The sequence below is a fragment of the Pseudopipra pipra genome, chromosome 11 (genome assembly GCF_036250125.1).
Source record: "Pseudopipra pipra isolate bDixPip1 chromosome 11, bDixPip1.hap1, whole genome shotgun sequence".
Taxonomy (NCBI): Eukaryota; Metazoa; Chordata; class Aves; order Passeriformes; family Pipridae; genus Pseudopipra; species Pseudopipra pipra.
The window spans coordinates 8825637-8853590 of NC_087559.1; the positions used below are offsets into that span (position 1 = coordinate 8825637).

General features: G+C 40.8%; 1 protein-coding gene across 3 annotated transcripts in view; it reads left to right on the forward strand.

Moving 5' to 3' along the window:
• FHIT (fragile histidine triad diadenosine triphosphatase) overlaps nt 1–27954 on the forward strand; it is a 539340-nt gene that overhangs the window by 509947 nt on the left and 1439 nt on the right. For all 3 annotated transcript variants that reach the window (XM_064667330.1, XM_064667331.1, XM_064667332.1), the window contains one exon: nt 21441–21544. In XM_064667330.1, the coding sequence (XP_064523400.1) occupies nt 21441–21542 (102 nt within the window). In that variant the 3' untranslated portion in view covers nt 21543–21544. The remainder of the gene's footprint in view (nt 1–21440; nt 21545–27954) is intronic.

The window sequence follows — 27954 nt, forward strand, 5'->3', positions numbered from 1 at the left end:
AGTAGCATGTTCCTAGTACGTACTGTGGAGATGTCAGGTCAGCTGTACAGTTGGGCAAACTTTTGATACAGTGTTTGTGATGTAGGGGTGTGATTCCTTGTGTGCTTGGGTACTCACTGCATGGTTCATGTGGATGGCTGTCGGTCCCAGTCATTAATTAGTTATCACACTGCATGATTGGGTGTTCCCCTGACAGGGCAGTAGAGGCTCCTCAAGCTAAAGGATCCTTTCACAGCCATAGTTTCAGGTGCCTTCATAAATACTTTTTCAGGGTCCCTCCTTATTTCCAAAAGCAGTGACTCATCTCAGCGATGCATTCAGACCTTTTTTTGCTTGTCTTTTTGCAGATTCTGCAAACACCCTGTGCTCCTTTGTACATAGTCTTGCCATTCTAGTTTAGGAACCTTTGCTGCTGTTTCTACCATCTGGAGCAGTCTCTGTGTATCTTTCTGCCTCATCAACTCTCCATCTCTTTGACTTTTGTCTTTCTTTTTTTAAGTAGATTTTCTCATCTGCATATGCCTCATTTTTTTTTTCCTCACTCTTTTATTGGCCTTCTTGCTCAATGCCTTAATTTATTCATCATACAGTGTCTTTACATCACTTTACATCGCTGTATCACAATACACACATCTACTGTGTATTGCCTGCATTCACTTCTTCGTTGTATTTAATGCTGTCCATCTGGGAATGCAGTTGGTGTGAAAGGCAGTATATGTTATAAAGTTGTATTATATTGTAGAAGAGACAGCAGCATCTGCTGCTATACATATAAATATTCTAACTTTGTAGTACTTAAACAAAACAAATAATTTGAGCTAGTTTTAAACAGAAAAAATATTATGTAAGATGTATAAAATGAATTTCAAAACAGAGCTTGAGACCTTTATGAATAGGGTGAAGCACGAGGCTTGTTAATTTTGTTTTTCATATATATAATATATACTAATATATATTTATATATTATATATATTTAAAAAATATTTTTAAAAATACATTTTTGCATGGTTTTTTTGTGTTGATATATATATTTTGTATGTAATACAATATTGTTAAAAATCTCTGTTCCTGGAGCCACTGCTTTCTTTTTTCTTCCTTTGGTTCATGCTTTTGACAATTTTGAAAATTTGAGCTTTCACTAGGGGCACTCTGCATCTGACTGTGCTGGCTTACAGGAGTTCAGGCTTCCCTTCCCATCTGCAGTTGTGTGCTGGCAGTTTGCTGTCGGCACAACACCTGAGCTACTCTGAACGGAAGCTGGTTGCCTCTCTTTGCAGGTAATCTGAAGTCCTCGGGTTAGAAGACAGATTTGAGAAATGTGTCTCATAAAATAAGTACCCGTGGCTTTTGTTGTTCCAGTGAGAATTAAATTCAAAATTTGATTTTCAGAAATCTCATCAGTCAAATAAGACCACTAGTACTGTTCTTACCTCCCAGTTACACATTCCCGGGACTGAAAGTCTCCACCTCTTCAAACCTCTGAAAGCTCAGAGTTCTTCCAACACCCACAGGATTGCACAACCTGTGAATGCTTGACTTTGGTCTGGTGAGCACCTTCTGCTAGCAGGGGGACCTGCAGGGCTGAGCAGGTTGTCTGGGACCAATCCATGCCTCAGAGTTGAGGCAATCACTATTTCAGTGTTCAGGTGACAAAAGCAGTTGAGCATGGTTTGTGCTCGGAGAATCCTGCTGCTGGTCCTCCCAGAACTATCCCACAGTGGCAATCCCAAAGACTTGTGGGTATGGCTAAACATGACTATTTTAATAATGTAACCAGTATCCATTGATTCTGGGGTTTCTTCACTTATTTAATTTTGTATCCTTTGTCCAAGCTGTTGCAATCAGAGCTTCCTTCATGAGCTGAGCTAGAATAACAAGAGGCAACTATTTAAAGGAAATAATTTAAACATGAGAGTGTCGGTAATAAAAAGAGTTCATCTGCACAACAATATTACATTTGCCATTGTATTTGATTACTAATGAATACAGAGTATTCATCTTAGCAACAAGCCGAAAAGGGGAGGAAAAAAGTTTTGTATTAAATCAACTAAACGATGAAGAGAGTTGGCAAAGGCTGTTTTAGTGTTCAGAATGCAAAATGTGCAGCTCATAGCTGTGAAATTTACTGTACCTTTTATAAGCATATTTTGATTGCAAATGTGTTTGTGAGATAAAAATGCTTAGTTTTTAGGGCAAGATGGACAGCTAATTTTTTAAAAAATGATGACATTAATGGCTGGAACTGTAATGCCCTTGTTATTCAATCTTGGAAAAGTTTACTTACAGTTCACTTCTAATGGCTCTTTCATACCATTATCAAATGACTGATAGTCATTGCAAGCATTTTAGCAGCTTTCAGATCTGTTATATTTTTAATTAAATTGGCTGTGAATTGTGTAAGTAGCAAAGGTTGACAAACTAGCACTCAATGCAGCATCACTGCTTCTCAGTGAAGCTGTCACAGGATGTGCACGGTCCCGATCTCTTTAAACACTTTGGTTCTTTTAATCTGTATCAGATGTTGACTTGGAACAGTAAGTAAACAGCTCTGGACAGCAGGATGGGATGTTGCACAAATACCCCTGAGGTGCTTGGATGGAAGCAGCCTGGTTTAGAGTGCATGGAGCAGTCTGACCTGTGTGATGGCTGTGGATTTGTGGAGAATGTGGTCTCTGTGCTTAAGGCCAAGGGACTTGTATGTGGTGTACATGGGTATGCCTCTAACACCATGCCCTACTTTCTAGCTGGAAAATGTCAGTAAGGTCTCTTGAGCTTACTGTTATTGGAACAACATCCATGGTCCCCCCCAAGGAATTGTAGATGTACCTTAACCACCTGTGGGCTGGTACTCTGGCAGCTGCTTGCTTGCAGAAAGGAGGATGAAAAATTAGAGGCCTGTCCCTATGTTGATGTGCCATTTATTTTAAAATATGTTTATGTGAACACTGCCTTTGCTGCCACTGCCTCTTTCTGCTAAGCACCTCTTCCCATTTCAAACTGGTAGAGCAACACTGCAAACAGGAGAATGTGGCTCTTGTGTTAGTTTTGAACAAGATATTGCAAATTAACCTTAGATCAAATGAGTTCAGTCTACCCTAAACCATGGGTACCATCAACAGGAAATAATTCTGGAATTTTTCAGAGATTAGTAAATGCTAAAGAAAAGACACTAATGTTTGGTGTTTTGTACTCAAATGTAGGGGCTAAATCTTGAGGAGTTTTTAATCTGTCCTTACTTGAGCAAAACCCTATCAGAGAAAAAAAGGCATAGAGAAAAAGGATCCAGATTGGAGTCTGGTTTTTAGTCAAGAGTTCACCATTCTTTTCCATATGCTGCTTTGTCTCTTTCTGTGCTGTAAAAGACATCTCTTATAGAATAAACAAAACATTTCAATTTTTAAAACAAAAAGCTCAAAAAGTAAGGTGCATTATTTGTGTTCTCACCTACTTTGACTGAGAATAACAAAGTACATATTTGGACTTCAGCACAGGAGGAACCCATGTCATCCTTCCAGGTCTCCTATCATCCTGTGGTCTGAAAGCCCTGTGGGCTGCTGGAGTTAATGTAGTTACATATAGACAGTGTGTTCTGCAACAAAACAAACCAGCAGCATTTGGCAAGTCCAGTTTCAGGTTAATTATTTAGGCTGCTCTTAGTTCACAGTATTTTCCCCACCTCCAGTGTTGTGCTGATCACCTAGACTTCCAGCTGTTACCTTGCACACTATATGCTTGTCCTGGTGATGCTTCTTATATATCAAAGTGCTGCTGATGAAGCAAGAAGAAAATGAAGGGGTTTGACTTCACTATGCATTTGGTGTTACAAGCACTTCCAGCAATAGCTATGCTTCTGTGAATTAAAACCACTTTTAAATGGGAGCTTTGTGCAGCCTTTTACAGTTTAGAGGCTTTGTTTAGGTCGAACTGTCCATGTTGAACTACATCCACATGTCCTCATGTGTTCCTGGCAACCCTCCTCTCCCTTCCAGGTTGGACCTACATACTGTTCACCTGGACAGTCTGAGTTTCTGCTCACATTTGCCCCTTGTACTTGCAACCACAGTTTGATTTGGCCTTGATCAAAGAACTGTGGTATTTTCCCTCAATGCTCACCAGGCCCCTTCTCTGCTTGCTATGGGGCAGGTGACTGGGGGAAAGGCACTTGTTCCTCATCCAAATGGTCTCCAGTGGTTCAACCAGGGAAAAACAGCTCTGGGGAAAGTTCTTCAGGGAGCTACTGTGTCTCAGCTTTAAAGCACCACCTGGTTCAGAACAGCAGTGAAAATTCAGACATGCAAACAGGTATGGTTTTGAAGAACAGAGGTATTTGAATCTAAATTCAGCCTCTACAGAGGCCGGGTTCAGCTGATGGGTCAGATCATTCCCTGCTTCACAAAGGTGGTAGTTTGTGCTTAAATGGATTAGCAGTTATCCATATCCTCTTGTTAGCATTGCAATTACAAATTAGTATAACATAAAAGCTTGGTATAATTGTGCTGAAAATGAAAAATATCTCTTTATGTTGCACATTTCACAGCCACATTAGACTTGCAGAGTATTGTGGCAATGATTACTTTTTGCTGAGGGGGAGAGAAAAAGATAAATGACTTCTAAATCACCACATGACTCAGCCTGCGAGCTCTGAGTTTATTTGTAAGACATTTATCTCCTTGTATACTCACCATGAAAAAAAATTATCATTTAATTAATAAACTTAATAGCCTGAGGTATTCTGATCAATAAAAAATGGTATGAGAACTGGGCCTGATGCAAAGAAATATTGAGTTGTCTGCAGACAACCCCTTGATTTTCTTTAAAACTGATCCTATTCATGCCTAGTTAGTTAGGGGACTCTGCGTGGTAAGATGCAGTGCTCTGCTGAAAATCAAACTGATAGACCAGCTTGAACAAAAAAAAAAAAAAAAAAGGCAAACTCCTTGTGCCTTGGAACAATTTCCCCTTTATGTTTTCTCTGTGTGACCTTTTGAGCTTTGTTTCCCTGCTGGCACTGAAACGCTGAACGAGCTTCCAGTGAAGCCAGTGGGTGTTTTTCCACTGACTGCAGCAGACCCCGGCTGGGTCAAATCCTGCTGCCGATGGGGCCTGACTCACTGCCTGTGCCTGTTGTGACATTAGGTCAGAGCCCCATTACAGTCCTGCAAATCCAGAGTTGCCGTGCTGGCTCCAGGGCTTATCCTGGCTAATGCAGAATAACCAGCAGCAAGACGTGCCCCGGTCCCCCGTTTCCAGCGGCTCAGATGTGAGCGGCGGCAGCTGCCTGGCAGGATGGGGGTTGTTTGCTTTATCTCAGCCCATTATGATTTCACTCCTTGCCAAGGCAGCCAAGGGCTGATCTAATGCAAAAGTACTTGCTGGGGGAAATATGTAAATGTGTCATTTTTTTTCATTCGGTCTGTGCTAAAAAATGTGTCCTTAAAGAAAAGACCTGTGGATGTCGGGTACTTTGTAGGCATGTGGGAACAGCAGGAATTTTTCATTTCAGTTTGCAAGGCAGCTTTACAGTGGCAGATAGAAATGGAAGCAATGCACCTTTTCTCCCAGACAAATGCATCAAATTAGCTCCACGTGTCATTCTGAAGTCAGTGTTAAATGGTGTATGGGTTTTAATTTGAATATGCTTTTGAAGCAGTCTTTTAGAAGAAACAATGCTGTGAACACCATAACTTGACTGGGAATTGGTGGTTCTCAGTTTCTGCTTCCAGAATTGAAAATCCCAGATTCCCTCATGGTTTTCCTCTTGCCATTGCTGGATGAGGTACCTTCTTCAGTCATGCTGAGCACTGCACAGCATCTGCTTGGGCATCAGATGAAGTTGGAAGTGAGAGAAAAAGAAGAACATAACGAAGGATGGAAAAAATACACAGAGGAAGGGAAAGATGGCCAGGATGGTGGTGAATCTCCTTCAAGAGCAGCAGATTATAGTCCTGACCAGTATGCTGGCCTCAGTGTAGTTGGGAGTGACACTGAGTATCTGGAGGAGAAAGGAGCACTCTCCCCACTTCCACTGGAGCCTGTTCCACTCCTTTTGTTCTCACACTGCCTCTTTGAAGCTCCAAAGTGAAATGGAAATATTAGAGTTGATACTATTCAGCTTATTTTTTCATAAATTCTGTGTAATTGTGGATGTGACAATTACATTCTACGAATTTATCCCATGTTAATCACAATTCTTAGTTTATATACAAAGCTGTTGTGTTTGGATGAATGCAGGCTCCTCCATTTATGTGCTCTTTTCATAAACAGTGATCGTTGCAGTTTTCCAGACTGTTGTGTTAAACCTCACGTTTCCCTGTGCTGAGTTCACAATTATGGAAGACCTGCAGACCCCAATTATCACTGTGGGTCAAGGGACATGCTAGTGAAATGCTTATGAGTAAACACTGCAGGATGTGATCCTTCCTTGCTGGGTCTCCTTTTACTCCCTTAAGCACCATGCGTATTTTCTATATTTTTTAGATAATATCAGGTTCTCATTAGCAACAACTGCAACAGGACAGCATGAAGTGTGATAACAGGAGAGGTTCCTGAAGATGCAAGAGAAGACAGTAAGAATAAAGGAAATGTTGTTTTTCCAAAATTTGTCAGAATGTTTGGGTTTGAACTAGCAAATAACATTTTCATGAGGAATTTAATTTCTCATATTTTTTCCCGAGTTTTAATCCAGCTCTACATGCAGCTTTCTGACTCACACTATGACTTAATTTCGTGCTCTATGCTGTGCTCACTGCTGTAATATGTGAGCATTCAGACATCTTCATTTCATCACTTTAATTAAAGCAGGAGTCCTTACCCTCAAATGTGGACAATGAGTAACACAGCCAGCTATACTTGTTAGGCTCAGAAGGTTTTTTTAATTATAGATGTGCCTACAGGTATTCAGTGCAATCCTGCTTTAGCATTTAAGCAAGTGATCAGCTTAAGTGAGTTCAAACAGCTCTTAAGCACACGCTCAGCATTGAGAACTTAAATGCACTGCTGAATGGGGACATGAATCAGCTTCTGATTTACTGACAAATTTGTTATCTAGAGAGAATGTCCTTCCTTCCTAGGATCTTATTAGAGGAGTTGGAGATAATAGCCTTTTCCTACTGGTGCCAAAATCAGCATAAGATCTGTCTTCACGTGGTATGCAGCAAATTGGCACACGCTATTTTGCTTTCTTTAGCTTATCTTTAGCCTTTCCCTCTCCCTTTATTAAAGAATGAACATGAGATGCTTCGCAATGATAATTTTCAGGAGGCTTTTTATTTGTGAACTGGGAATTTTTTTTTTATTATTACTTTTTTTTATTAGATTTATTCAAGTTTTTACGGATGCTCCAAAACCCCAGAGATAAGTTGAAAGGACAGAAACTCTTGACTTGATCTGTGCCACAGAAATAATCACTAACAGAGGTACAGCTTTTCTAGTGTTCTCAAGGCATGTTCTCCTGACTGGAGAACTGTCATCTGGGCACTGTCATCTAAAGCAAACTTTTAAAGAAATAAATATGAAATTAGTTCAGGTAGCAGTGCCAGTAAGCTGTGATAGGAGGCAGTGAATTACTCCCCTGCAGGCTTGCTCTGGCTCTAAGGCAGCTGATGGTCCTACCAGTGCTTTCCATCCTGGATTCAGGATGGCCCTGGCTGGGCACTGAAGTCATGAGAAACTGTGGGAGAAGTCTGAAGGGTGCATTGGCTCAGGTGGAGCTCCATGCAAAGGTTTGGTCTTGGGCACTTGCTCAGGGATAAAAGTCCTTGATGTAAAGAATTTCTCCCCAGCTCGGCTGAAGGGGCCAGAGCTGTTCTAGGAGCCCAGTGACATTTGACAAAGAGCATGAGTAAAATCAGGCTTGAGACAGGTTTTGACATAAGAACAGAATCATGCCTAAATGCAGTGTGGTATTGGTTATAAACAGAAGTAGTGGAAATAGGATGTTAGCAGAGATTTTATTTTTTACTACTATTTAGACTTTCCAAAGTGTTGCATGTGATAAAAAATCAAGTAAGGGCAAAATGTTCCAACATTCAGTATTCTCTGAGAGTAGATAAAATACCAGAGAGAAATGCTGTGATAAGAAAAGACTTATTCCATCTTAAAGTGTTAGTTTATAATGTTAGCTAAATTAAGCAGTTATTGATTTTTAATATATGTTGTCCTCTTACTGGCTTATTTAAAAATTCTTTTTAAGCTTTCAGGATTTATTATGGGGTGCTCTTAATTTGAGTGGCAATACTGAAATATATATGCTCTGTAGCATGCTGGCTGTTCTGCCAGCAAAGTAAACAGCACTTTAGATAAGATTCAAGCTTGCAGCTTCACTTAATGAGAACATCAACTTTCAGGGCACGGATTTGCTCATGTAACCAAATAGGCCATGCATATCCCTATTTATTATAAAAATTAATATACAAAACAAACTTTATTTGTGTATCTATATGGCCAAGACTTTTTATGTCTGTGTCCATATCTGCATAACTTCATTATAACAGTACTCAGTAGCTCAGAGAAGGAATGACTGTGAAGCTCTGTGGCATCACGTGGGTGCTTCAGCTGGAGGAGGAAAATCAAACAGTCCTGATATGAGAAGGAGTCATGTACTGTATCCCCACATGTCTCTCTACTGGAATGCTCTCCACAGTGAGCTCTAGATGACATGCACAGCACAAAATGCTTAGCTCTACACTGACGTTAAAATCAGTACAGAATAGAACATAGGAATTGGTACTGTGTGGTATTTGATGATAAAATTAAATTGGATGCTTGTAAGAAGAATAACAGCTATGCCATATTGCTGCGTGGATGCTGTTATCTTACATGTGTGTTCATTTCTCTTAATGCTAAAATAATGCTGCAAACATGGAGTGAAAAGGAAAATAATGTCAGATTTATAATCTGTTCGAGAATGCTGCTCCTTTTACCACAACCACGGTGCAAAGCAAGAGATTCCTCTCCATATTTCCCTGTTAAAGAGGAAATGATATTAAATGGCACTGTGTCTTTTTATACAATTCACAGGGAAAACCAAGAAAAGCAGAAGGTAAGAGCCATGAGGCCCAGCAGTTGCCCTGCTATGCAGATAGTGAAGCCACTGACTAGTTTCAACCTATCTTAGAGGTTTTTGGTAACTCTGTGAGACCGTGCACTTGGCCATCTGTCCTTCTCCCAGTGCTACAAAATGCACAAGGTGTATGATACAAACTTTTTCTTTAATTACACAAGTAACTATTGTAAAATATAGTTGCATAGTGGCCAAAAAAGGCAGTGTGTTCTCCTTCCAGGCCTATCAATAAATCTGCACTTTTTCCTATTTTTTCTTTTTAAATTCAGATAGTTTAGTTGTACTGAGTTTTCTTTCCTGATACAAAACCTTCAGACAAAAAAACATTATTTAAAAATTCTAGCACTGGAAAATGTAAACCAAACATTAAAATTTGCTAATTGTAAACCCCTTTGTCTTTAGAGTGCTGCATAGCAGATCAATTCCAATTAATTATTATGTGAAAAATGTAAGACTTTTTGGTTCATATATATATTGAAAAGATGCAAAGCCAATATAAAAAGAATTTTAATTGGTTTGAGATAGTAGCAAGAAATGATTTTCCTTCATTTGTAGAATCAAAAAAAATGAAAGTATCTCAGCTATTAAATTTGGGAAAGGAGTGCATATTTCAGTACTGTAGTTACTGATGTGTGAAATACAGAAAAATGTTAATTGAGGTAGGCTTGTGAAGTGAAATTAGTTGCAAGTGGACTGTAGATGAGCAAAGGGATTCTTAGAATGTTGCACCTCAGCCATACTTTGTGGTTAATTCATTAAAGATAATTGGAATGTTAAATAGCTTTCTATAAGGAATCACTGCTACAGTGGTCTAACACTTTTAGTCTGATTGAATCAAATGCTAATTACCAATATTCAGATTTATGCTATGCTTATTTATGTACTTGCCACCCTGATTACTTCCTTGACTGCTGATAATGTTTTCTGTCAAGGGTGACAGCCCTTCAATCATCTGAAAATAAGGGCTGAAATGAGGGGAACTTCAGCAAGAACTGCCTGTCCCCATCTCTGTCCATGAAGTCTGTTACAATACGTGAACAGCTGAGCAACCTTTCAGTGATTTATAGCTGATTAAGTGCTCACCAATAACCACAGAGTAAATGCAGTCTTCAGTGTGGTTCTCTGTGTGGGCTTGAAAACACTTATGCACCATTGCACCCAAAATTCTAACAAATGGGCTCTTGGCACAGATGTAACATGAGTGAGTTTGCAGCCAAGTACCCAAACTGTGGTCTGAGTGCCTTTGGGACCTGAACGTGGCTTGTTGCACTCCAGTCAACGAGACAGCTCCATGGTCTCTGGAAGCAGGGGGAGGAGGTCTGGTCTTTCTGGCTTTGCCCCATCTCCCCCCCCAGACAGAGGCCATTAGATGTGGTGGGACACAATGTCCATTCCCTCATCCAGGAGGAAAGAAAATCAAATAATGCAGGATACCAAAGTGAGTGGGACAAAAGTGAACAGAAATGCTGCTTTACATCAGAAAGCCAAATACAAATCTATAGCCAAATACAAATTTATTTTTTTTCTTTCCTTTATTTATTGCTGTGACATAAGTGTCCTCTGCATCTATTTACTCTTACCTGGGGTCTCAGGCTTGCATATTTCATGTGCCCAGATGGCCTGCATCACTTTGTGAAGGATGATCTCTCTGTGCTGGAAAGGTACGTGTGCCAGGTCCCACGCATGTTATCCCTTATTTATTGCCTCCCTGGCGGCAGCCTGTCGCCAACAGGCGTATAATTAGAGTGGCTCAGGCTGGAGACCTGTGGAAAGTCTGAGTACTTTCATAATTGGCCAGTAAGTGCTGTAGGTTTGTGCTTGAATCCTCTATGATTTCTGCTATCGGAAGCTCAAGTTTCTTTCTTCAGTGACATATTTATCTTTTATTCTTATAAAAAGGAGAAATCCTTGCATTATGGATCTATTCTCATTTGTGTTGACTTACTTGATGACTTGTTATTAGAAACTGTCAGCTTTTGCTTTTGGAGAACCTTGGAGGCATTTAAAGAGAACAGCAGTCCCTCTTTCTGCTTGTGCTCCCACCCTGTACGGAAAGAGGAAAAGCAAAAGGAAAAACTGGAAAGTAAGAATAGGAGAAAAATGTTATCAGAAAAACAGCTAAGCCAACAGCATAATCTGCAAGTTCTGTGCATACTGTTATGATATCTGAAACATAATTATCAAGCTTAAGTTAATTAGACTAATGCTTAGAAAATCTGGCATGGCAGATTGTGGTAAGTAATTATATATACCGATTAAAGGATGTAATATGCACTGAGCAAAAGCAAAAAGAAAACTCCATTTGATACAGCCAGTGAACACAGACAATTAAGAAGTCAAGTAGATGAGCACCGACAAAGATACTGAACTTTGTGGAATATGATGGGCAAGATGCCAGTTTTTCAGTGGAACAGATTTTGCACAGTATCAGTCAAACTTTTGTTTTATGAAAATCTATGCTACTGTTTCCTAACTCAAATACATGAAGGGCCATTTGCTTTTGCATTAGGACTAGCTGACGTGAATACATGGGTATGTGCAAACAAGAATGTGACACTGGAGTACTAGTTTACATATATATAGAAGTTGTGTAAATGGCTTTTCTTAAAAGCAATTCACAAGATGTCATATGAGAAATAAAGCTGTGAAGACAGTGTCTTCTGCAATTAAATGTAATAGTGATTATGGGTCAGGATGAATGAGGAGAGCTTGTGTGCCTTCGTACACCTCAGTATGTGCACAGGAAAACCCTGAAGCAAACTGAGAACATGATAATTTTTGTGACTTTTGCTTGAAGAATAGTTTAAAGAAACAAGACCTAAATAAAAGAAAGAAATGTAGCAGCAGACCTGTGGAAGAAGTACTGATTGCAAGGTGCTCTGCTCTGACTTCAAAATGTGTCTAAATAAACAAAATTATTTTTCAAGTCTTCCACAATGTAGGTAACTATACAACCAATTTCCCAATCAACTCCCTCCTGAAGGTGGAATAGGAAACCTGAAAATTCCTAGTCTGGCAAATTGAGATGAAGCAAGTCCATGTGTGATCCATTCTCACAGCATTTAATCCACAAGTATTTGACTGTGCTTCTGGAGCAGTGTACAACCTCTTCCCAGCTGAGCCCCGTGTTTTATTCATATCTGCTGGAAATTGCTTTCATTTCCGTTGATCTCATTGTTTCTTAAGGCATAAACAAACTGATTGAACTGAAAGCAAACAAAATTACTTTTTGTCTCTGAAAATTGGGAATGTTTGGGCTACTTTTCTTGTCTTTGTACCTTTTCTTTTTACCCTTCATCCCCCATGGTCATGCCTTCGGCCCATTCTTGCAGTGTGGGATTTTCTGTAGCTCTGAATCATGTCCTCTGGATTACGGTAAGAGAAGGTGGTGCTCTGCTGCCAGGGTATCATCACCAGAACAGAACTTGCAAAAATATTGCAAACTAAGAAAGTTCACGTTACTTTTCCAGATGAATATTTCTCAAATATTTGTGCTCAAAGGCTTTAATACTAATGCTGTGCAAAAGTAATGATGCTGAAGTCTACGTATTAAATAATAATTGTTATGCAAATGCTATCAATTCATGATTTCTATAGAGAAACATGGGATGTCTAGGAGGTTGTAGCATGGGCAGCGGCAACTGTTTTTTCTTAGGCAGTTTAGTAAGACTTTCAATGTATTTTCATCAAAAACACCTTTCTACTAGGAGACGCTATCAGCCTTAATTAACTGCAACATATATCCAGCTAAAATTAATTCTCCCCAAATTCACAGTCTCTTCACTTAAATTAGTTGTAGAATATCATATTCCCTGGCTATTATGCCATCCTTGCTCTTCTGCATGGGCATTATGTGGATACAACTGTGGTCTTATTCCACAGAAAAAGAATTTCAACAGAAGGGCAACACTGCAGCTTGGAAGAGGAATAAATAGATTCCTCCCTCTCAAAGTGAAGGCAGCCTGTGCCCCTCCACTTCCTGAAAAACCAGTTATCCCAGTTTGAATTTCTCCAAGTAAATAAGGGCTCCTGTATTGGGCCACATATCTGTGACTTTTTACTATAATTTGATTTAGTGAATGAGTTCAGAGATCCATCTGAGGGATGAGGAGTCTGCTTGCACAGTACCAAACTGTTCCTCACTTTCCCTCCTCTTGCCCTATCTTTCCACTTATGCTGTGAAGGCAACGCAGGGACCTCTTGCAGAGCTTACACGTCCTGTGTCCATCCATCCCAAACAGAATCTGGGGCCATATATTGCTGGGGGTGACATGTCTTTGTGAAGTTTGTGCAATATGGAAAAAAGTAACTTGGTTGAAACCTCATATGATGTCTCTTAAGGGAACTTCCTCCATGAGTTTTCCAGCAATATTAACCAGCTGGAAAAACTGGAAGAGGTGATTGAACGTCTTAAATCTCCAATTCTGCTCCCATATATGGATCTGCTGCCATCAGACCAGCAAGAAGTGTGAGCCTCCACGGGGTTTTTAAAATATTCTAGACATTGAAGTTTTTGGTTTTTTTCTTTTACTGCTGCTACTTTAGGAGATGAATTTACAGACTCTGGGGTATTTGCCCTTCACAAAACTTGTTTGGTTCTTATATCACTAGGTCAGTGGAATATCAATAGAGTCTTAATGCAGTCTGTCTTTTAGAGTTTCTTTCATTTCTCAGAGCAAAAGTAAATGTCATTCATATTGGCAGGTTGTAATGGGAACATTGAGACACTAGTTTTTAAAAATATACACAGCTTCTTTTAAATAGTCTTGTCTCTCTCTCTGTGTCTTCAGTGTGTCTATAGCAATTACAAGGTTAAATATCCCTTAAGATGGTAGAAAAGGTCATTTTGTTGTCTTTTCTACCCCATGCCTCAGTGAAATATTCATGGTACGGCTCAGGTAGTGGGATCGGGTTTAATGTTTCGTTGCATTGCCATCTGTTTTGTTGTTGCAGTTGTTGTTGTTTTTTCCCTTGGAGGGGGGCGAGGGAGCACGGAAGCAGCAGTGAGGGTTGCTGGCATATGGGTCCAGACCTGATGGAAAAGAAGAACACTGAATCTGCAGGAACAGAGTAGCTCCTTTTATCTGCACTATTTTCTTTTTAACATTAAACGACTTTCTAGTGAAAATCTGCCATTATGCATGTGAATCATCAGTGGTAGATGTTGTAGGCTCTGTGTCTCCTCAAAGGCTATGAAACCACATTAAAGTAGGCTTTTATATTATATGTAAAGTTCATTTGCATGACTTAGCGCAGACATTGAAATCCAGCTCCTCACTGAGACAAATGGCATTAACAAGTTCCAGGGGTGAATGCAGTAGAGTTTTCCAGAGTATCCTGGTGGCTCAGTGGCAAAGGGCAGCACAGAGAAAGGCTAAACCTGCAAGGGGATTCAGGGCACCCAGAGGGCTTTTCTCAGGTGCCTGAGTCCCTTGGCCACAGCCAGCCCCCCCCAGCCAGCTGGTGCTGGCACTAACTCCTGACACAGACATGGGGACACCCCAGTGACACAGAGACCTGGAGGGGCAGGCTGAGTTTCTCTACAATGTGTTTCTCATAAACGAGTTTTAAGCTCTTTTGTGACTTTATTTTTACTATAATGAGGGTATTTGGCCCATAAAGTTTCACCAGGATTTTTCAAATCCTTTTTGATCATCTTGCTCTTTTTCAGCATTTCCCTCTTACTGCTGTAGATTTAAATGTCATGACATTTTAAACATGACTTATTATAACCAAACAGTATATAAAACAATATGCTGCATAATAAATGCAGCCGTATTTTTTTGAGTGAATGTTAAATGAGAGCAATTTATTCCTCAACCTATTTTAGTACCTACTTACTAGAGGGTATTGGCTGCCTAAATCCCTGGGAGGCAATCTTGGAGGCGAGGTAGCCTTGCATGTGCAAGGCTGAAAGCTGAAGAAGTATTTGAGGGATGCCTGGGGGAAAAGCCTGTCCTGGGGATGTAGCTTTATCCAGGAGTGCCATGATCCTGAGCACTGTAGGGAAAGCAGACAGGATGATCCTGGGAAGGTCTGTTGGCGGGTGAAGGGTCTCCTGAGAAGCACAGACAAAAGCAGGCTTTGAAACCCCAGTGGTTCGCCTCAAATACATGATATGTGTCATTTTAGACATCTGAAGTCTCCTTGAAATCCTCCTACAATCAGTGGAGAGAGTGACTCAGAGGATGAGTTACTCCAGAACACATTGATGGAATGTTTTCATCTTAATTTTGGAAAGTGTTGGTGAGGATGAGGATTTCTTTTTAATAGGAAAAAGATAATTCCCCAGAGAAGGAGAGATCTCCTCTGAGCACTGTGGGATCTTCCTGCAAGACCCAGAGATACAGTGAGAACAGAGAAACATCCCCCAGGAGGTGGGGGCATGCTCATATCCCCCTGTGCAGTGAACTTGTTCTGTGCTGATGCCGTAGGACCTGCAGCTGATATCCTTTGTGCTGTCAGAAAAAGACAAAGAAAGCAAATAAACCAAATCAACCTCCCTAACACACATGTGTCTTCCTTGGCATGTCATGAATCTTATTGAGTGTGCTCAGGGTACAGTAAATATTTGTCTAAAGTTAAGAAGATTAGTAAGGGAAGTTCTGACTGATACTCCCTGCAGCAGGAGCCAGAATACATCAGCCTGATACAGGCACCTCGAGGTTATCTCTGCTCTTGGAGTGGGACATGCACATCTCCCTGCAGCTCTGACCTTCTGGGAAGAGGCTTTCAGTCAAGTAATACATGCACCTGCATGAAATTTTTGAATCACTGACTCTATCCTTGATTAAAGTGCTTTTCCTTGATTGAAAATAGCCTTTTTCCAAATGAGTAACGTTGCATGGCAGGCTGTGAACGCAGGATAAGGTTTCCTCCAACATTATCGCATTGATGACATTGCCATTTCTTACCCAGGTCTTTATGCAACACGTTTCTCTTGTGCAGACACCCCTTTGTAGCCAATGTCATTAGGAACCTCCCCACAATAATCTACCTTTTCTTCCCAGGTGAGGAAGACTACAGAGGTGTTTCTGACATTATCTGCTAACTAGGAGGATAATGAGCATGGTGAAAATGTATCTAAACGCTTCTATATATTCTTGCCTGGATTCATATCAGGTTGTAAATAGCAGTTCCCCAAGCCTTTGGCAGGACTTCTTACCCCAGTGGATATTCCTTCAAGTATCTCCTTTGTAATGTGCTCACTTTCCAAGAATTTTATCTCGGTTGGAGCCAAACTGGAAGTTTGTCAACATCTGAGCTCTTCAGAGTGAAATCTACATATTTCACCAAATGGCAAATGTGCTTTCTACACAACTGTCATTCTGCTTGTGGGCTTACTCATCTTTTATACTTTCAAAAGCATATTTCTTAAGATGCCTTTTATATTTATTCTCTTTTCTTATCATTTTTGTATTCAGAATTGTTGGAAACTAGGCTTTGCAGAGTTTATTTTAGCAAAGCACTTAAACACATACCCTTAAGGGTTTTACTTAACCTTTATGTGTGTTTTCACAAAATTCTCTTCATCTAAGTGCTTTGCTAAAAAGGGATGCAGTTATTCATATGTCCATGTGAAGTGTGAGGTTAAAGTCTTTCCCCAAAGCACAACAATAAAACTGAAAAAAATATTTGCAGTCACTATGACAAAGAGTCGACAGGAGGGAAAAAAACACCACTCTCTTAAACACAGCTTTGATAAACTGAGGTTTCCAATGGAATATATGCTTTGCAGCAATAATATCAGCAGCTGTGAGGTAGCAGCATATTTCATGCAGCAGCAGTAGAACAACTGGAGAAGGATTTTCCAGTAGATAGTTAAAAAATTTTCTCATATAGAAGGCAGACAATTTAGGCTTCTTTTTTGTCTCCTTAAATAATTCAGATTTAATGCAACAAGTAAAAACCACCCCAAAATCAGGGATTTCTGATTCGTGCAAATGCAGATATCTGTATGATATAGAATCATAAGCAAAGTCAGCAGATGAGAAAATTATAGGATGTGTTTTTTTCTGCAGTGTTCACTGTAAATTAGAGCAATTAAATTACAGCAGTTTTGTAGCTGTAATTAAATATAGAGATGGGCCCAGAGATGTGGAAAGCACTGAACTGCCAGAGCTGCTCAGGCTGCAAGTGGCAGCAACGGTGAAAGGGGCTTGGAAAGGGGTCTTGATCCCACAGCAGCTGATGGGGGGCAGACAGGCCTCTAGCACTGCATGAACACATCTCATAGGTGGTCTCTCGTGTGGTCAAGGGGGAGCCTGCCACGCTTGTTCTCTGCTTGTGTTTTTGCCTTTCCTGGGGCCCTGACCACAACAGCTGCAGGGGGGATGCCCAGCTGGCACATGCCCTGGGTTGGGAGCTCCTGCAATGATTTCCCCCAGGTAGGTAAACTGGGATATATAAGGCCACGTGATTGCAGAATCCCTGAGAAGCTGTTCTGTGAAACTGCTGTTCCATCCATTAATCTTTCATTTTACATTGCTAGTCAAGTCAAGACTTGAGCCGCAACTGAAGGTAAATGGGATGGAGGCAGGAGGCTTGAACTGGCAGAGGAGCTGCCCACAAAAAAGCTCACACTCCCTTCACCAAGACAGCAGAGAGTGAGGAAAGGCTGGAGCATAGCAGGAGGTACAGATAATGGCAGCAAATGTATTTAATTACATTGTGAGAGAGGTGGAAATGAAGTCTTCCTAGGAGGTTATAAGCTAAATAGAAAGATAAGTGCAAGGAAAGAAAGCACTAGGGGAAAAGAGCAAGGAGGACAAGACCAGGGCGAAGTGGGCAAAGGAAGCTATTCAGGAGTTAGGCTGATGTAAAAGCAGTACAAGAGGAGGCTTAGATGGCTGGAAGTCATTACTCATCACCAGGATGAGGAGGCCCTTAGGAGGTACAGCCAGTCCAGCCCTTGAGTTTTTCTCCCACATGGTGGATGCTTGTGCAAGAAGAGGGGCAGGGATGTGCTGTGGCGTGTGTTGATCGTGGCTCTGGGGCCATAAGGGAGTTGGAGGAGGAGGTACATGTAGCAGCCCTTTGTCTTCAGTCTCTGGAAAAAGGTTCTACTGGAGAGGAGAGATGAGAGTTTCAGCCTCCTCATGGTTCATGTGTTAATCTCATGCTGAAATATCACTCTGCAGATTTCACCCAAGTGTAGGATTTAAGTATGGAAAAGATGATTGTGTATCCCAAGGTGTATTGGTAATAATGAATACCAGCAGCTGGGTAATGCCTAATCTCTCATTCAAGCTGCTGGCAAATATTCATTCTTTTTCTGTTAGCTGCTGGTTTTGATAATATTATATTTTATAACAGCTGAAGCAGCTGAGTTTTGTTATGTTGCTACAGTTTGGTGTAATTATTCTCCATCACTGTAATTTTTCTTTTAGTTAAATGCACTGAAGGTTATAAACTGTTAACTATCAACTGTAAATATTCATGGGCAATGAGAATAGTTCTAACTACCATAAAAGCTTTTTCCCAGTACTTTTGGCTAGTGCTCTATATTTACACAGGTTGCTTTTCTCGTGGTGTTATGGCATAAGCAGAACAAACCATAATATGCATATTACTTCAAACAACAGCCAGTCGTAGATCCAGGTCCCCTACAGTCTGCTATGTTGAGAATTCTGGGCTCTTCCACAAAGTGCAAGAAGGAGAGGTTCCCCAATGTGAATGTGCTATAAAACAATATTGTGTTTCCCTTAAGAATTGCAGTGATAAAAACATAGACCATTCTGCAGCAGTAGCAACTTTAATAAAATAACATAAAGCACAGCTGTCAGGTCTGCCAGCATCTCACACTGGGAGACATGAGTGAGAAAATGAACACTTTTCACAAGCAGAAATATTCAAAGAGCTCCACTGTTTACATGTAATCAAGACTGACAGTCATAGATTATTGGTGGAAGAGCATTTTCTGCTTGAGGTGAAAGAAGAGGATAATTTATCAGGAAGCCCAAGAAGTCAGACATCAGTAATGATCTGCTTGAAGAAGGGCATATCTTAGAAATAGCGCATTTATTTGTACTGCAAGGCAAGAAGATGTTCTAAGTTATAAACAAGAGTCTTAGTGCTTGAAGAATGTTGAGCAGATACAGTGTGTAATTTGCTGGGCAACTGCGATTAGAGAATTGACTAATGTGTGTCTTGGTGCTTGTTCAGAATATTAAAAGAAAAAGTTAGCACAATGGATATTGTCTAAAAGAGCTGTTCATGCTCTCTCATCCTGTTCTCTCCTTTTGGAGTTATCTGAGCTATGCTGATCTGGTGGCTTACCCTCTTGTTAACGTTAAGGATTCTGAGACACTTCTGTAATACAACAACAGGTTTGGCTTCACAGAATTTGGGGCTTACTGAGTGTTGCAGTTGGTTGTTTGACTTTCTCAGTGTGTCCACAAGATCAGGGTGCACCTTTTCAGTATGAGAGGTGCATGATGCCTGTGTAGAGAGCAGGTTGAGGCTGGGATTCCAGGAAAGTTCCAGGATTCATTGCTGCTCCCCATATATCTGTTTTAACCTTAAGTCAAAGATTGATTATTTTTAAAGGTTAGCTGTTATGTAGCAAAAGAAACCCTCGCCTTTGCCAACTCTGAGAAGTCACTGCAGTCTGCAGCTTCACAGTTTTAATTTAGACAACAACAACAGCCATTGTAAGTTAAGCCTTCTTATTACTACTTACTTCAGTTTCTTCAAACTAGAAAAAAAAAAACCCACAACTTACGGGTCACCCCCCCACTTTACTGGTCTCCTACTGGAGTCAGCTCTCACTTGGGCTGTGCAGAAAAAGGATAGTAAGGGAGAACAGCAGCCAAATCATGTCACTAAAAGCAATTCTTGCAGGTTAAACAAGGAGACCTTGAGGAACAGGGGCTGCCCTCCCTTGCCTTCTAGCTGTTGCCTGCTGTATCTCCTGCTGGTGCTGGGTCAAATGAGCAAGACACTGCTTTTCTCAGAAAACAGCTCACACCTCAGTCAGACAATTGATTTACCACCACTCACCTTGTCCTGCTGCATCCTCTTGTGAGCATTCACAGTCCATGCTCTTCCTGATATCTGCCTCTCATTGCCAGGTCAGCTGTGGTACCCACCCACCCTATCAGTGTGTGCACTGGGTGAGAGCAGACACGTGGACACAAAGGGTGCCTGTTGACAGTGTGTACACTGTTCCAGTTCCTGGCTGTTAAATCTTTCTCTCTAATTCTGTACAAGATGGATTTATAACACACCCAGTGCTAATGTAACAATGAAGATTAGTCCTTTACTAGTTGAACAGTAATACACTTTAATTTGCCTACAGCTACTGTATTGTATTGGCATGAAAGGAAATAGCTTTCTAATGCAGCTTCAACAGCTGAGCAGGGAGAAATCTGTGCTGCAGAATGTAAAACTACATGGGACTATAGCTGGCAGCAAGATTCAAAACAGGAGAAACACAGCACAAGTAAAACTATTTGTGAGTTGGAGGTATGCTAACAATCCTAGTTTATTGCTAAACATACCATATACAGTTATGCAGTTTGCTTGGCAGGGTCATGATTGCTTCATCTTTTTCACCACTTCATCTTCTATACAGAAATTTGTCCTGGAATAAAAGGTGTAAATTCCTTAGTTTCCAAATTTGTTTGTGACATTAACAAAAAGTGGATATTATAAAGTTCCTCAGAAGCTGGTGCTGTTAATAAATTCTGTGCCGTGCTCTGTACCTAGAGACACACTGGGAATCTCAACACTTAAGCTGTTAAGCAAATGTTTCTGCTGTCTGTTGTAAATGCAGTGTTCACTTGACAAGTGTCAGGCGTTCTTTCAATGGACATGTGTACAAATAATCACTCAAGTGCCAGTATTTACTATAAATAGAACTCTCTTCTTCAGGAAGGCAGCAAAGCCATCAGCTTCTTCCTTCTTTTTGAGTGGCAAAGGAAAAAATTACCATGTTTGGGACAATATCACTTAACACTTACTGCATAGGGGATAGAAGTTTTTTTGTGGGCATATTGTGCAAGTTAGATGTAAAAATTACATGTTTCACTTATTTTGATCTCTTTTTTCCAATAAACCACCAATTTAATATAATTATGCTTAAAATAACAGGGTTTTTTTCTACAGGGATGTTTCTCACTTTCAACAAGGGCAATGAAGAACTAATAACTTGCATGCAGAGAGGGACTCTATCTCTTCTGAAAACTACTGATGTAAACTGCTGGTGGGAAACTGTCACCACTCTCAACCAGTAACCTTCACCCTCCACCTCTTCATCACCAAGTCCTGCAGACACATGGAATAGTTAGAATGGTTGTGTACAGACATGCCCTGAATTTGACATTAAAACTGGAAAAAAAAATTAACAGATTTTTTTTCTTCTTTCTCCCTCAAAAAGTTGCAACGACATGACAAAGAGGATTCCCCCGACAAGTGGAGGACAGAAGAAGAAATGGCAGCTGAAGCAGCAATTCTGAAGAAGTATTTTCAGGACAATTAGAGGTAATGACTTATACATTGACTTACTCCTGCAACACCCAATTTTCTGGTCAAGCCTCCCTCCACAGGCAACTTGAGGACAGAGGGGGAATATGTAGAATGGAACAAAGGAAACCAAAGCTCTTAGGCTGTGTTCTTTCCAAAAGGACACAGCACTCCAACAGTGGCTGAAATAACATTGTCCTTCTTGAACAAATCAGCACCATCCTAGAGCATTTTATTTCCAGACAGCAAAAAAAAAAAGTGTATCTGGAAATCAAAATCATCAGTGTTTACTTAAGAGGAGTGTCTAACCTAACATATCCTCCCTCTGGTCTTAAAACTGAAAATAGGCCTGGTACCTCTATGAAGAGCTAAAAACTGTTGTGTCTGTGTATAACCAGATATGCATATGCACCTATACATACAAAATCCCAGCAGAATCCATACTATAGAGTGTTGTAAGCAAGTGCTAACTTAATCTGTCAAATCTTAAATCATTTGATCAGTTCAACTTTAAAAATTAAGCCTGCTGGAAAACTGCCTGTTCTGCTAAATTTTCCACTGGCCCTAGAAGAAAAAAAGATTTGCAGGGAGGATTAGAAAAGAGAAAATACTTGGCAAACACTAACACTGGCACTCTAGAAATTGAGAGTTTTTCATTTTGTACTTGGAGTCCCAGAAGCCAGATTCTTGCAGCAGAAATGAACTGGCCCCCGGAGATCAATATGAGTTACGCTGGGATGTGCGCTGCAGCAGGGATGCCAAAAGCTCCCTCTCCCCTGTTCCCCATATGTTGTTTGCCATCATCCAGCACTCTCATTTCTCTGTCATTTCTGACTGTTTCATATTTTTTCCTCTCAAGAACCAAAATCCCATAAATATCCCTCCTTTCTGCCCATGACTCACCGCTTGCAGCCCAGCTTGAGGAATCTTGAGCTGAACTACACGTTGTGCGCGTGGCACACTTATGTGGCAGCTCCCATCTCCCGTCCCATTCTGCCTTCTCCATTTGGATGACACTTTGGATGACTCCATTTGGAGTCCATCAGACTTCCCTTTCCATTTTTCCTTGCATGATGACCATGCTCTTGTCTTCTCCAGCCAAGCTGGCTGTGCCAACCCTTCTGCAGACTGGCATGGAAAAAGCTGGGTAACACATGTAATTCCCCTCTAGGAAGGAAATCTGTCCTCAGCAGCCGGGACCTAGGGACCTCCAGGGTTTGGAGCAGCAGGGTTTGGACTACACAGTCAGGTTTCTGCAGTGGCTGCTGGAGTTGTGTTTAGACACCCACTTTTCACCTTCTCAGAAATATGCTCCTCAAGAATGAATTACTCAGCCAGAAAGAGCATATCCTTAGGTAATGCATGTGTAAGCACTCTTCTCTACTAGCAGAGGCATTATGAAGTGCTTCATCTATGGCACAGCAACAAATGAGCAGTACTTAGGATAAAATGGCACAGCCCTATTCCAATGTGATATTATTTTCCATTATTTATTTGGTAGTTTGGGGGGATTTTTTTTTTTTTTTTTGATCAGAAATGAGGTGGAAATGCTTTTTTTTCTAGAGATTCTTAAAGGGATTGAAATTAAATCCCCACATATTAATAAAATGTTCTTTATCTTTATCTCTACTGATACTAAACGCAAACCTGGATAGATGGTGTAAATTCATTCCTGCGAGCAAATTCCTGTGGCTGAACATCTATTTCCATTTATTATGAAAATAAATCAGCACGTGTCTATGTGGATGACCTCTTGATAAGTTTCCCTTGATGTAAAGGTCATTACCTTTCCTAGAACAAACTGGGAAATTAAGTCTTTCTGGCATCATTATCATGAGAGCATTGTGCCTAGTACAGGCAGTCCTTCCAACCCTTCATTCCCAACACAAGGCATCACTGTCAATCTCTTCTCCCTGACATTGTTTTGCTCCTGAGGTTTAAGGCTCTGAACCTGAGGTAAAGGTATATCTGAGCACCTTCTGCATTTCTCGACCTTTATCTACTCTCTTAACCTTGCTTCTAAAGTGATGAAGATTGAAAGCTTTTGGCAAATTAGCAAGGTTATATGCATCCTTCTTCAAAGCTATTTTTGTATTTCACCTACAAAGGATTTATTTAGCCATTTATAGGTTTACCCAAATACCACTTGACTTGAGGTTTTTTTCATGCAGCACAGGGAAAGTCAGAAAGAGCTGAATGTGGGTGTTCTGGAGCCAATAAATAGCAATTTTTAAGGCCTCATGCATTATTATATTTTCTTTTGCTCAAAGTAGCCCAGCTCAGCTAGATTAGCCTGGACGGACTGAGCTGTGTTTCAGGGCTTTTCCAGCTACCCTTACATTTATCACGAGTCCTTCACCACCTGTCACAACTCCTACAGGACTTGACTAGGCACAGTAGCACCTTCTACTTGTATTTATAGACTGTCTGATCAAGAAGGACTTGCAGGTGCCTTTTCTTTTTCCTAAGAAATACTTGAATAAGGCAAGAAGCTCTCAGTTCTCTCCCTACTGCATTTGCTGGTGCTGATCCCTCTTGGCTGGTTGACTAACTACAGTTGAGTGCTTCTACATCAGTCCCGAGACGATCCAAAATATCCACCCGCTTGCTTAAAGAAGTGAACCCATTTAGCCTCGCTAAGTTTACACCCTTGAGAAAATGCTTATCTCTAAATAATTTAATCATATGTGCAATTGCTTAGAGTGGATGCAACTGAAATCAGTGGGTGAATTGGTGTTTTGCATGTGTTTCTGGTCTTTCACTCTGTGTCCCCCTGCCACTGTATCCCCATCTCATTAGGAGGACTTGTCACTTCTTGAACACCCCCAGAGAAAAAGCTTTCTGGGGACAGGATATTTAATATAGAATGGCCCTAGCTGGTCACTCTCTTGCTTAAAACCACCAAGATTTGACCTCTTTAGACCTCTTTACAAGCTGTTTCTCATTCAGTGTTGGCTGTCATATGGTCAGCTGTGTTTGATGACTGATTGCCCTTTGAGGTGGATCCACAGGGAAAGAGTCCTTCCTCAAAGAGCAGGATTTGATGCAGCATCCTAATTTCCAAGCCTATTTTCAGATGTGCCTTTTGAATTTTCTAACTGTCTATAGCTGGGTGTTTTGATAGTCTGTTTTGTGCATTTTAAATTGCACATGCCAGCAAAAAGGCTAAAGATTAAAAGAGTTACTAACCTTCAGATAGTATGTGAAAAATGTATCTCTTCAAAGGCAGTTTCACTCTGTGTTGTTGTTTCTGAAGGAAGAACCAGGCTGCACAAGTTTCAGTAGAAGTTTTCCTATTTTATGTGTAACTGAAGTAATATTTTTATGCCATTAGAAAAATAGTCATAAGCACAGTGTCAAAATGTCCCTTTGCATAAAGAGGTTGACAGTGATATTCTGTTGCCAAGTGCTTTTGGAGTTACAAGTGTTCTATAGCTTTTAATTGCTTAACCATCTGAATATTTTGTGTAATTCAACATGCCAAATTCATGTAAAAATCTCTCCAAATAATGTGTCCTGCACATTCCTAACAGGATTTCTGATGTCAGTTCTTCCCCTTTTCCCCAGTCTGGCAATGTTTCTGGGTAACATAGCCATTTCAGCTTTTCAAGAGAGTGTAAATTTTATTCTTTTTTTCCCCCACTCATTCTTTGAGAGCACTCATCCTGCCTCCCAGCTGCCTGTTCTGCACCAAGATCTCGGCATGTGTGGAAAGATGCTGTTCTATTGACTTCAGCAGGGGAATTACCACTGTTAGTAGCAGCAGACCAGAGGGAATTGAAACTGGCAATTTGACTTGCATCTGATTTTGCTCCAGTGCCTCTGGAGCATGACAATCCATGCTGCATGCATGAGAGTGAACACCAGAGATATCCCATCACTTTCCTTAAATTTAGGCCAGGATGACAAGATGACTTGCAACACCCTTCTTTGCTTGTTTTAAGAAAATCCCTCCTATTATTTCTGGTACTTAAAACTGCATAAAACCACAAAATAATGACTTTACCTTGGAATGGATCCAGGAGTGGATCTGGGACACATGCTGTGCAGTGAGAACACACTCTGCCCCAGAAGATGCTGTACCTGCAGTGTGGACCACAGGGCAGGTTGTCCCCTGGGTGGGCACCACAGTGACAACACAGGCATGGTCAGAGGTATTTTCTGCAATAGATGCTACCTGTTGGCAAGCAGAACCACGATCCAGTCATGAACACATGCTGTGGTGTGGGGAATGGGAGCAGGGAGAAGGGATGCAGCAAGCAGAGACCCCTTAGTAATTTCAGAGCCTCACTTTATAAGCAGGGCAAATTTTTGAGTGCTTACACTGGATTAGAATAAAGGTGGTTCCGGGTCGTGGGGAATTCCCAGAAAGCCTGGTCTAGGCTATTCATGGCTGCACTCAGGAGCTGTTTGTGTATAATCCAGAATTAAATACACATCCTGGTAATCAGCTATAGATTTCTCTGCACTCCAGACTTAACTGTTATTAATTATATCCCCTACTCAGAAGCCTCCAAAAAGCATTAATTAGAAAGCAGGAGCTGGTGGTTTGCTTGTCTGTGTGAAACTATTATGACCTGAGAGTGAAGTATAAGTTTCAAAAGAAACATGTTTTATGAAGGTCACCTTGGAAAACATCATAACAATCTGTCAGGAGAAGAGAATGCAGCACTCCAAGTGTTCATTTCAGTGTGACATTATGCTTTAAGTAGTTGGAAATAGCAAAGAGAAGATGGATCAGATCATAAGGTCTATGCTTTTTCACCCAAAATTCTCTTTTTTCTGCAATAAGTACATATAAAGTAATCTCTTTGTCATTTCAATGGGACACAAGGAAAGTTAATATCAACAGAAATCCACAGATAAACATAATCTGGCCTTTGCTGGTATTTTTGAAGTGTAAAACATCCAGATCCTCCACCTCTGCAGTAAGGAGAAGGTTTATACACAGGAATTACATTATCTCTTCAAGGGAAGATAGAAACAGCCAGAAGTGATGCAGCAGCTGTGTACAGCAGTGATACCCATGCTGGAAGGCTCAGGGCAAAAGGCTTCCCCAAAGAAATGTGGTGTGCTAATGCACAGCCACCTCAGCATCAAGGCTGATTATTTTTCTGGTTGAAGCATATTATTATTTCTTATGAAAACAAAACTACAAGACAGTTAGCCAGAGTTATGAATGAAATGTCTTCCTCTTGTAGGAGGCCAGCATAGACATAATGTCCCCCTCACACCTATTCCAGGGCTCTGTTTCGAGGCTGTAAGTAGTACTGTGCTGAAAGTTATACATCTCGTTCTCTGGACTTTCATTTCACTATAGGTGTCCATTTAATTCAGCTGTCGAGTACATGAATTCTGTACAGCACTGCTTGGATCCTGTAATTATAACTCCAGTAGAAACATCGGGGCCAGAGACACAGACAAGATTGTACAGCACAAAGGCAAAGCAGCAAATGGTTACTGGTGGCAAAGAAAGCTGACAGAGAGCCAAATGTTCTCTTAATGTTCTCTTGACCTGCATGTCCAGCAGCCTGAAGGCCTACTGGGCCGTCTATCAAATACCAAATATTTTCAGTCTGATCAGTTCTTGATTCATCATTAGGCTTTGTGTGTCACATTGTGTGAGAGGAAAATGGGGAAAGCCAGGCAAAACTGGTGGAAATTGTGTCCCAGGACCTGGGATAAAGGAGCAGAGGTACAGGGCAATGCTGAGCTTCAAATAGGGATGGTATCAACTGTGGCTAAGTACTTTTATACCCAAACCTCTGCTAAAATGGTTGCTAATCTCTTGCCCCCAAAGCTGCCAAAGGATGCACTTACTGAGCAGCCAGACCCTCCTTGAAGCAGATTCACAAAAAAAGTGCCAAATGATTCACAGGCTGCCATCAAACTGTCAGTCAGGAGGGGCACACAATGGAAACTGTTGCTCAAAATGCCATCGGAATCGGAAACATATGTTTCAGTGAGAAAAGACAATCAAACAAAGAAGTGGGTGGCTGGGGAATTGCAGCCACAACAGCAGCAAGGATCCGAGCCTCACGCGCAGCCCCGGGGAGAGAGTTTGGAGGCCGTGCCCTCGTCTAACAGTCGGGTAACAGCTTTGTGTTTAATAAGCTGAAATAATTTCCCCGGTATTGAAACTGGCTCTAAACACGTTCTGAAGTGAAGGTACAAAACTGAAGATACCAAGCCAAAAACCCATTTCATGCTCAATTATTAGCGAAGAGTTGTATCGTGGTATCCTATTGCTGTAGCTGCTGCTTAATAGAACTGCCCAGAGAGACATTCTAACCAGCAACTCGAACGTGACCTCAAAGCTTGAAACCTGCCTTTGTGTGAGTGTCAGTATCCAGGCTGTGTAGGTGGAAAGGCATTAATAACTCCTCCAGTAAGTAGTTATTTGAGAAAGGAAGGGGGTGATGGACGTT